The sequence below is a fragment of the Rhinopithecus bieti genome, unplaced genomic scaffold (genome assembly GCF_001698545.2).
Source record: "Rhinopithecus bieti isolate Rb0 unplaced genomic scaffold, ASM169854v2 scaffold_2247, whole genome shotgun sequence".
Taxonomy (NCBI): Eukaryota; Metazoa; Chordata; class Mammalia; order Primates; family Cercopithecidae; genus Rhinopithecus; species Rhinopithecus bieti.
In genome coordinates, this window is record NW_016803732.1 from 1,473,051 (window position 1) to 1,484,370 (window position 11,320).

Consider the following 11,320-nt stretch of genomic DNA (forward strand, 5'->3'; position numbering starts at 1 on the left):
TGACTTTTTGGTGGCATTTCTATTTTCTTGTTGCAGTTGCTTTTGGAGGAAGTCATGAATTCAAGCACTCTGAGCCAAGAGGTGAGCGATTTAGTAGAGATGATTTGGGCAGAGGCGCTGGGCCACCTGGAACACACACTTCTCAAGCCAGTGAACAGGATTAGCCTCAACGATGTAAGTCGGTGTGTTGCTGAAACAGAGTGTGAGAAACCTGCCTCCTGGTTGATTGGTTTCAGCAATAACACGTGTGTTTGCATGCTGGTCTGACTGCTCTGGCCTTCATTCCTAAATGTTCTTTCCTTGTATCCTGATGAAAGGGACCACTAACAGCACTAAGGAGAAAACCTTTTGAGAAACCTAGACATCACTGTCTGTAAAATGTCAGCCTCGAGCTGACCGAAGGCAGGCTTCTGGTGCTGGCCAATTAGGAGGCCTGATCCTCTGTGCCAAGAGGTTTGCAGGAAGCTGAAGGGATATGGGTGGTCTTGGTCCCCAGTCAGATGCCCAGACCCCAACCCATTTCCTAGTGACTCCACAGTCTCGCACCTTCTGCCCGTCTTAGGAGAGGCAGGCATGCCTCCAGACCGCCGGAAAACGTTCTTGCCTTCTTGATTAAGCATAATTGCAGTGGAAAGAGCAGACAAAATAAGATCTTCCCAATGGTACAACTTGTGCAACTGCGTTGTTGTATTGAAATAATACAGTCAGTTTTCCTCTGGAATCAAACTAATTTATCTCAAGGAGAAAATGGCTAACTGGGGTAAAGCCCATGAAGTACTTGTGTAATTAGAAACACATTCAGGAGGTTTTTATCTCTGGTCTGATTCTGACAGCTTTCTAAACGTCTCATGTGAAAAGCAAGTCTATCACAGTTGGTTAGTGTTTCTCTCTGTGTGTATATGTATGTAGATATATCCACATATGTATAGAAACATAGGACTCTGGTTCTTTTCTCTAGTAAAACCAAGCCCAGTTTTGCGATAATCCTCATGGCATCATTGCCACAACTAGATGCGTCTCCAATAAAGATGAGCATTTGCTTTGTGATGCCTGTCCAGTAGAAAATGAATAGTCTTGACGTGTCCAACAATTATTCATGTAGTTTTGTGCGTGCTCCTTAATTTCTGTATCAAGATTTCATTTCAATAAGCATGTATGATCTTCTTTCGAAAGGTGAGCAAGGCAGAGGGGATTCTCCTTCTAGTAAAGGGAGCACTGAAAAATGGAGAAACGGCAGAGCAATTGCAAAAGATGATGACAGAGTTTTACAGACTGATACCTCACAAAGGCACAACGCCCAAAGAAGTGAACCTGGGACTATTGGCTAAGAAAGCAGACCTCTGCCAGGTAAACCTCTGAAATATAGAATTCAATTTATTATAAAATATGTTGAGGGTGGGGGTCTTTAAAAATCATGAAATCGTCTCCAGAGTTGTGCTAGAAAATAAATTGTTGAACCAGTTTAGAAAGTCCTGGATCCTTTTTTTTTTTTTTTTTTTTGAGACGGAGTCTCGCTCTGTCGCCTAGGCTGAAGTGCAGTGGCGCGATCTCGGCTCACTGCAAGCTCCGCCTCCCGGGTTTACGCCATTCTCCTGCCTCAGCCTCCTGAGTAGCTGGGACTGCAGGCGCCTGCCATCTCGCCCGGCTAGTTGTTTGTATTTTTTAATAGAGACGGGGTTTCACCGTGTAGGCCAGGATGGTCTCGATCTCCTGACCTCGTGATCCACCCGTCTCAGCCTCCCAAAGTGCTGGGATTACAGGCTTGAGCCACCGCTCCCGGCCCCTGGATCCTTATGAAAGTTACTTAAACCATATTTTCAAATGTGAATATGTTGGCACAGTGACATAAATGCAGAAATAGGTTTAGAATTGCTATCTTGTCAACTAACTTTTCAGACCTTGGTATGAGTTCGGATCCTCTCTGCAGAAGAAATGGGAAACTGCAACTGACTTAAACACTGAGGACATTTACGACCTCGGACAGTAAAAAGTCCAGCTGTGGGCTGCCTCCTGGCCCAGGTCACCCCGAGACTCGGTGTGTCAGTGTCATCAGGGTCTCAGCCTCCTTCCATCCCTCTGAACTTCCTGTAGAGTGACAGCTCTGCTCTCAGCCCAGCTCCCTCATGATCTGCATATGGCTGCAGTAGTTCGTAGTGTCCCATCTATAACAGTTCTTTTTGTGTCATGTAGAGGAAGCCCCTGGCAGACTTATAGTTCTCTGGTCAGAATGAAGTCATGTGTACAATCTCCAGCCAGTCACTGGCGAGGAGATTGGAGCCACTGTGGCTGCTCAGAAATGGGCCATCTCCTCTGAGCTGCCAGGAGAGAAGCAGGCTCAGTGAGTAGAGGAAGGCAGCCACAGCAGCCAACCCTGCCCTAGACAAGGCTGAAGTCACTCTCTTGGTCCGTGTTGCCTCATCTGGGCATGCAGGGATTAGGCCAGGATCAGAGATTTGTGTCCTAGACTTCAGAGGAGTTTATAGATGTGAAATTTTGCATGTTTGGGAAATAATCACTTTCAACAGATTCCCAGAGGAATCAGTAATCCAAAATACGGAAAGAACTGATCAATGAGAAAATATAAGACCCTTCCAAATTTAAAAATCTATGATTTACCTAATATCAAATATAAAGAATCTCAGTTGGCCGGTCGTGGTGGCTCACGCCTGTAAGCCCAGCACTTTGGGAGGCCAAGGCAGATGGATCACCAGTCAGGAGTTCGAGACCAGCCTGGCCAACATGATGAAACCCCATCTCTATTGAAAATACAAAAAATTAGCTAGATGTGGTGGCATGCACCTGTAATCCCAGTTACTCAGGAGGCTGAGGCAGGAGAATTGCTTGAACCCAGGAGGCAGAGGTTGCAGTGAGTCAAGATCGTGCCACTGCACTCCAGCCTAGGCAACGAGCAAAACTCCATCTTTAAAAAAAAAAAAAAATCTCAATCATCAGTGTTGCTAAGAGGGAATGTATAGTGCCCATTCAAGTACAATTCAGGAGGCTAAGGTAGGAGGATCGCTTGAACTCAGGAGGTTGAGGCTGCAATGAGCTATGGTCATGCCACTACACTCCAGCATGGGTGAGAGCAAGACCCAACTCAAAAATAAATAAAGTAAAGCAAGCTTTGGGGAAAAATGGACTTTCCCCATCTTTTTGAGAGAGTGTTAATGTAATATAAATATTAATTTTGATATGTGGTGATTCTGACATCTGTCTGTGATTTCCACCTACAGCTAATAAGAGACATGGTTAATGTCTGTGAAACGAATTTATCCAAACCCAACCCACCATCCCTGGCCAAATACCGAGCTTTGAGATGCAAAATTGAGCATGTTGAACAGAACACTGAAGAATTTCTCAGGGTTAGAAAAGAGGTTTTGCAGAATCATCACAGGTAAGCATAAAGGAAATATCTCAGGATCTGTTATGATATAATGCTCTTCGAGAGTCTGTTAAAGAGCTGATGACAGTAATTACCTAGATAATTTAATCTTCAGCAACAAGCCACAGTAGCCTGGTATGATGACAAATTACTTTTTTCTCTGTTGGTAATGGTGCCTGGGGCAGTATTCTCTGCTTGAAAATACCCTCTGTATTCCACTCTGATTTCAAGGTTACCTAATCTTGTTGAGGGTTAAATTTAAACATTTTAAATTGAAAGGTGTTTGAGTTGGTATTTTGTAGGTTATTACAGAGAAAAAGCCACTTATACTAAGATTTAAACATGCAGGAATATGGGTATGGCGTCTTCTAACGTGGCCTCTCTGTGGCATGAAAAACTGCACCTGAAAACCTGGAAAACACGTTCCTAAATACCAGTTACACTTGTGCCCTCACTCACTATGCATACCCAGGGTCCTGTGCTGATGGGCATTCTCCAGTAACACAAACATGATGCACCACCTTCTCAGATGAGCCCTCACTGGGTATCAGCACCCGAGAGTCACCGCGGCTGAGTCTGTGCCCAGCTGCTCGGTTTGGAAACTCCATTGTGTGCTTGTTCTCGAGCATGGGACTGACTCTTGTTGACCTGGTGGTTCATTCCATTGCAGCAGCTCCTCTTCATCACCTTGGCACAGCGCTTAGAACGAATGGTGGTGAGTTGTAGCCGCATATACCAGCTTATGAGAGCCAGTTGTCAACATTTAAGAGATGCGGTGAGCTGGTTGTTAAACCATGGGTAGCTTGAAATTGGACACGGGGAGGATTTGCACCATGGAAATCAGCAAATGCTGCAAATCAGGGCTGTGCGGGGGCGTTGCTGCTGCTGTTTAGAGGGCTGGTTTTCCAGAGCCCCACTAAAACCACACCCAGCCACTCTTACCTTATGGCCTGACTCAGACCCATCTAAAATTATTACTTTCCTTGATCATCCTCGAAATCCATTCCCCAAACCACTTCACATCTACTAAGATGGCTATGATTTCTTTTTAATGGAAAATTCTAAATGTTGGTGAGGATATAGAGAGACTGAAAGCCTCACACATTGACGATGAGAGGGAAAAATGATGCAGCCTCTGTTTAATGATTCCTCAACAAATTAAACATATGATGATGGTAAATCCCAGCAATTCCACTTGTAGTTCTATACTCAAAGGACTTGAAAGCAAGTACTTAAATAGGTACTTGTACATGAATATTCATAGCAACACTATTCATAACAGCCAAAAGGTGGAAATAACCCAAATGTTCATCAACAGGGAAGTGAATAAACAAAATGTGATAAATATATGTAATAGAATATTATTCAGCCATGAAAAAGGAATGGAGTACTGACACATACTACAAATGGGTGAACCTCAAAAATACTATGCTGAGTGAAAGAAGCCACATATTGTACGATTCTGTTTATATGAAATATCTAGAATAGATAAATCCATGGAGATAGCAAATTGCATAGTACCATGAGAGGGAGGGTTGGGGACTGACAGCCAAAAGGTACAGGTTTTCTTTTGGGCAAATAAAAACTTTGGAACTAGAGGTGTTGATTACATGACATTTTGAATGTTCTGTACTAAATACTACCAAATTGTACACTTAATAGTTAATTTTATCTTTTTTAAATTTCACTTTAATTTTTAAAAAATCTGGACCGGGCTTGGTGGCTCATGCCTATAATTCCAGCACTTTGGGAGGTCAAGGTGGGCAGATCACTTGAGGTCAGGAGTTTGAGACCAGCCTGGGCAACATGGTGAAACCCTGTCTCTACTAAAAATACAAAAATTAGCCAGGCGTGGTGGCACACGTTTGTGGTCCCAGTTACTCCAGGGGCTGAGGCACAAGAATCGCTTGAACCCGGGAGGTGGAGGTTGCAGTGAGCCAGGATTGTGCCATTGCACTCCAGCCTGGGAGACAGAAAAAGACTCTTGTTTCAAAAACATTCGTTCCCACAGACCTTCTCCAGATTTTGTTTTTATACGTAATCAAATTCTTTTGGTTTGACTTTTGACCCTCCCCTAGGTGTCCGCTGAGATCTATACTAATTAAGAGTCCCCTGACATGGAAGGTAGAATCCAGAGGGCAATAAGCTTTCTCCAGGAAGATAGGAAGAGCCACCTCAAGCCCCAGGAGTGGCAGCTGCAGTTCAGCCCTCCAGGGCTACCTGAGCAAGCCTGTGGCCCGCCACCCCACCCGCTACGTACAAAAGCAGTTGCACAACTAAAGTGGGCTTCTTCCTAGGGAAAGATCCTGCTGCTGTGAAGAGTTAGATTTTCTTCATTTCATTTCACTAATCATGATTTCTTTCTATGACTTTTTTCTAGTTATAAAACTCATGTTCTTTGATAAAAGCTTAGAAAATATCTAAAAATATAAAGAAAATTAAAAATCACTCAGAATCTCACCACCCAGAGTCAACCCAGAGATACTAGAACCACTGTTAACGTTTGGGTGTAGAACATAACCCAGCCTGAATCACCCCGATGCAGCTCACCCCGGGGAGGGGAGGGGTGCTGGTAAGCCAGCTCCGTGAAGGAAAAGCCCCGGTCTGGAATATCTGCTGAGTTCTGGGAAGCAAATACTCCCACCATAGCTAATGTCAAGGTACTGACCTGAGGCCACTGGACGTGGGGTTGGGGAGATGTGCCCTTCCTCCCACCACAGCTGCCCTCAGCCGTACCCCAGTCTCCCCCACAACTGCCCCATCTTAGCTACCCACTCAGAGCCAGTGTGGGGTCTCTCTCTCCCTCCGCCCCACATACCCGTGTTCTGTCAATTCTGCCTTCCAAGTGTCCTTCATCCGTGGGCTCACTTCCGGTCACCCCGCCGCCGTCTTTACTCCGGGTCACGTTATCCCGGCTACAACGTCCTTCCGGATGTTCTCTCCGCTCCTGCTCCATCCACCCCGTAACAGCCAGTGAGGGCTTGGAATAGGCATTTTATGGCGCCACATTCCAACACGTCACCTCCCAAGAGAGGCCTTTCTTGACAGCCCTCTCTCCAAACCTGGTTGGTTTCCTAAACAGCACTTAAAAATAAGGTCTTTGCTAACTTTTTTTTTTTTCTTTTTTTGAGACGGAGTCCTGCTCTGTCGCCAGGCTGGAGTGCAATGGCGCGATTTTGGCTCACTGCAACCTCCGCCTCCCGGCTTCAAGCAATTTTCCTGCCTCAGCCTCCTGAGTAGCTGGGACTACAGGTGTGCACCACCACGCCCCACTCATTTTTGTATTTTTAGTAGAAACGGGGGTTTCACCATGTTGGCCAGGCTGGTCTCCATCTCCTGACCTTGTGATCTGCCTGCCTCAGCCTCCCAAAGTGCTGGGGTTACAGGCGTGAGCCACCACACCCAGCCGATAACTTTGTTTTCTTTGAGACAGAGTCTCATTCTGTCACCCAGGCTGGAGTGTGGTGGCATGATCTCGGCTCACTGCAACCTGTACACCACCCCCTGCCCCGGGTTCAAGTGATTCTCCTTTCTCAGCCTCCTGAGTAGCTGAGACTACAGGTGTACACCATCATGCCCTGCTAATTTTTGTATTTTTAGGAGAGATGGGGTTTCACTATGTTGCCCAGGCTGGTCTCAAACTTCCAGGCTCAAGTGATCCAACTGTCTTGGCCTCCCAAAGTGTTGGGATTACAGGCCTGAGCCACCACGCCCAGCCAGAAGTTGCATTCTTTTTTTTTTTTTTTTTTTTGTTAAGAGACATAGTGTTGCTCTGTTGCCCAGAACAAGAATTATACATTCCATATACTATTATATATTTGACAAAATTGGGATCATACTATGTATAAAGTTTTGTAATCTACTTTTAAATTTTACATTTTACTGTATGCTTTACTACATACCCTTATTTGTTTAAAGAATTTGATTTAATACGTGCATAATACTTCTAAGATATGTTGTGTTGTGACTCATTGAATCAGTTTCCTGATAATGGACATCTGGACTCTTTTGTGATTTCTTCTGCTATGATGACTTTTTGTTTTGTTTCCAATTATGTCATCTAAAGGCTTTTCTTCTAATTTTTACAGTAAGAGCCCAGTGGATATCTTGCAGGTATTTAGAGTTGGCAGAGGGATCGAAACCACAGAGTTTCTGAGCAGACTTGGCAATGTGAGGTCCTTGTTGCATGGTTCTCCTGCACGAAACATCGTAGGAATCTTGTGTCGGTAAGAGTAGCCATCTTTATTTTTCAGAAATTTCAGCCTCACAAACGTAAAGTGTTTTACTTTTTTTTTTTCCCCCCCTACTTTTTTTCTATATTACATGGGTCTTTTCAGTTAAAATCAGCTAGCTTACTGCATTCTGGAGAGAATTGCACAGTTTATAATGAAGTGTGTGATGTAAATTACATATTTATGGCTGGGCATGGTGGGTCACATCTGTAATCCTAGCACTTTGGGAGGCTGAGGCAAAAGAATCACTTGAGGCCAGGGGTTCAAGACCAGCCTGGAAAACCAGCAAGACCTCATCTCTATTTTGAAAAATTATGTATTTATCATTTTAAAAATGTAGTACATAGGTATGAATTGCTTCCTGCAGACTGCATCATAAGAAGAAAAGTGATTCTATATTCATGACTCTTCCGTGTGTATCTAATCTAGGGATAGCCCAATATTTAAAGAGAAGAGTCCAGAAATTAGAGTGCGCACCAGACAACATGAGCTGTTTATTTGAAACTTAACTCTAAGATTCTGTTTGCTTTGAATTACTACTTAATATTAGGGCTGAGACAAGTCACAGGAGCAGGAGAAAATAGTATTAAATGTAGATCCATTAATTACTCAGAAGAAACTTAAAAAGAAATATACAAGATCCACCTGGGGAAAAAAAGGAAAAAACAAAAACCCATTAAACTGCTACTGAGGGACCCAAAAGACAACTTGCGTTAATCAGAAGGATGCCTGTTTTTCTTGGATTAATCTATAGATTTAGTGCTAACATGATAAAATTACCAATAAGGTTTTTTTAAAGAAGTGAAAAGCTGATTCTACAACACATATTTTTTTTAATTTTGAAATTATCAGAATAATTCTGGAAAAGAAGCATAATGAGGGTGACATTAATACTAAACACAAATGAACTCAAAAACACAGAAGATTTAGGATATGATACAAGTAGATCTTACCTCTGTGGAAGAAAGACAAGTTCTTCAATACTATCTATGGAGATAAATGGGTAACCACGAGGAAAAAATATGAAGTTGGACCCTTACCTCATTTCTCATACTTAAACTCCAGATAGAGCAAATATTTAAATATTTAAAATTAAACCATAAAAGTATACTAAATGAAAATGGGAGAATCTTTTAAAATAATCTTTAAGTAGGTATGAACTTTTTAAGTAGGACCAAAACCCAAAAGCTGTTTTACGAAATTCATTCAATCTCCTAATATGAAATTCAAACAAGCCGGGCGCAGTGGCTCATGCCTGTAGTCCCAGCACTTTGGGAGGCCGAGGCGGGCGGATCACAAGGTTGGGCGATCGAGACCATCCTGGCTAACACGGTGAAACCCTGTCTTTACTAAAAATACCAAAAATTAGCCAGGCGTGGTGGTGGGCGCTTGTAGTCCCAACTACTCGGGAGGCTGAGGCAGGAGAATATTGTGAACCTGGGAGGCGGAGCTTGCAGTGAGCTGAGATCGCATCACTGCACTCCTGCCTGGACGACAGAGCGAGACTCCGTCTCAAAAAAAAAAAAGAAATTCGAACAATAGATGTTTATATAATAAAAGGCAGAAATCTCCCTTTACTTGTGTTCCTAGAAACAACCATGGTTTCACCCTGATTGCAGAGTTCTCTGAATGCCAGAAGTTCAGTAGGAACTTGCCAAAGTTCTGAGTGAGGGAGAGAGGCAGTCAGCGTTGGGCTTACACCTTATCCTGCCCTTCTCTTTTCAGAGGGTTGCTTTTACCCAAAGTAGTGGAAGATCATGGTGTGCAAAGAACAGACGTCGGAAACCTTGGAAGTGGGATTTATTTCAGTGATTCGCTCAGGTATGTTCGATCCTTAATCACAGAATTGTTACTACTTGCTGTGTGTTTTCTTTTGTCTTTCCTTGGTGAGGGAGTTACTCAACCAAAACACAGATTTATCTATTATATATGACCTCAATATGCCTGGATACTATTTCATCTTCAACATCCTTGATAATGTTTAAATCTGCTTTTGGGTCAGACATGGTGGCTCACGCCTGTAATCCCAGCTCTTTGGGAGGCCAGGGCGGGAGGATCGCTTGAGGCCAGGAGTTTAAAACCAGTCTAGGCCACATAGCAAGACCCGATCTCTACAAAAAATTTTAAAAATTAGCTGTGCATGCTGGTACTAATAGAATCTATAGTTCTAGCTACTGAGAAGGCTGAGGCAGGAGGATCACTTGATTCCAGGAGTTCAAGGCTGGAATGAGCTATGATTATGCCACTGCAGTCCAGCGTGGGCAACACAGTGAGAAGAACTCCATGTACATCATCTGCCAACCTCATAATTGGTATTGTGACATCATTTCATGCAAGGAAACAGACTCAGGGAGGTCAGGGAACTTGCCTAAGGTTGCAGAGCTACTTAAAGGGTGGAGACTGAGTTCAGGCCCAGGACAAAGGATAATGATCCAAGATATTTAAAAGAGTTCCTACAAATCAATAAGGAAAAGATAAGCAACGCTGTAAGCAGATGTGCAAAAGACTTGAATAGAAACTTAACAGCAAAGAAAATGAGCTGGGGCCAGGTGCAGTGGTTCATGCCTGTAATCCCAGCACTTTGGGAGGTCAAGACAGATAGATCAGTTGAGGCCAGGAGTTTGAGACCAGCCTGGCCAATGTGGCGAAACCCCATCTCTACTAAAAATACACAATTAGCTGGGCGTGGTGGCATGCACCTGTAGTCCCAGCTACTTGAGAGGGTGGACTCTTGAGTATCAGGAGAATCACTTGAACCCAGGAGGCAGCGATTGCAGTGAGCCCAGATCACACCACTGTACTCCAGCCTGGGTGACAGAGCAAGACTCTTGTCTCAAAAAACGAGCTGAGTGCAGTGGCACACACCTGTAGTGCCAGCTACTGAGGAGTTTGAGGTAGAAAGATTGCTCAACTCCAGGAGTTTGAGATTAGCCTGGGCAACACAGCAAGACCCCATCTCTAAAAAAACTTTTTAAAATTAGCCAGGCATTGTGTCATACACCTGTAGTCCAAACTACTCAGGAAGCTGAGGCAGGAGGATTGCTTGAGCCCAGCAGTACAAGGCCACAGTGAGATATGACTGAACCACTACCACCAGTGTGGGAGACAAAGTGAGACCCAATCTCTCAAAAAAAAAAAAAAAAAAAAAAAGGAAAAGAGAGCACTGTAATAACAGAACACTGGAAATCATGCAGATGTCCATCGATGGTGGAATGGACCCGTACGTTTTGGTGGAGTCCCACATGAAGTCCTATCCTGCAGTTTAAACAAGTGGACTGTGGCTACACATGTCAAATGGATGAGCCTTAGGACCTTAGTGGAGCAAACGTTACTAGATGATTCTGTATACAGGCATACCTTGGAGACATTGAGGGTCTGATTCCACACTACTGCAATATAGCAAATATTGCAATAAAGTGAGTCGCACAGTTTTGGTTTCCCAATGAGTATAAAAGGTTTACACTCTAGTCTATTAAGTGTGCAACAGCATTGTGTTTTAAAAAAACGAATGTACATACCTTAATTTTAACATACTTTATTACTAAAAATGCTAATGATCATCTGAGCCTTCAGTGAGCCATTGTCTTTTTGCTGGTGGACGGTCTTGTCTCAGTGTTGATGACTGCTGACTGATGAGGGTGGCAGTTGCTGAAAGTTGAGGTGGCTGTGGCAATTTCTTTTTTTTTTTTTTTTTTTTTTTTTTTTT

General features: G+C 43.5%; 1 protein-coding gene across 1 annotated transcript in view; it reads left to right on the forward strand.

Moving 5' to 3' along the window:
* Nucleotides 1–11,320, forward strand: part of PARP4 (poly(ADP-ribose) polymerase family member 4) — a 94,972-nt gene that overhangs the window by 16,817 nt on the left and 66,835 nt on the right. The window contains exons 8-12 of the mRNA XM_017852323.1: nucleotides 37–174; nucleotides 1,174–1,347; nucleotides 3,234–3,394; nucleotides 7,471–7,608; nucleotides 9,340–9,435. Of these exons, the coding sequence (XP_017707812.1) occupies nucleotides 37–174; nucleotides 1,174–1,347; nucleotides 3,234–3,394; nucleotides 7,471–7,608; nucleotides 9,340–9,435 (707 nt within the window). The remainder of the gene's footprint in view (nucleotides 1–36; nucleotides 175–1,173; nucleotides 1,348–3,233; nucleotides 3,395–7,470; nucleotides 7,609–9,339; nucleotides 9,436–11,320) is intronic.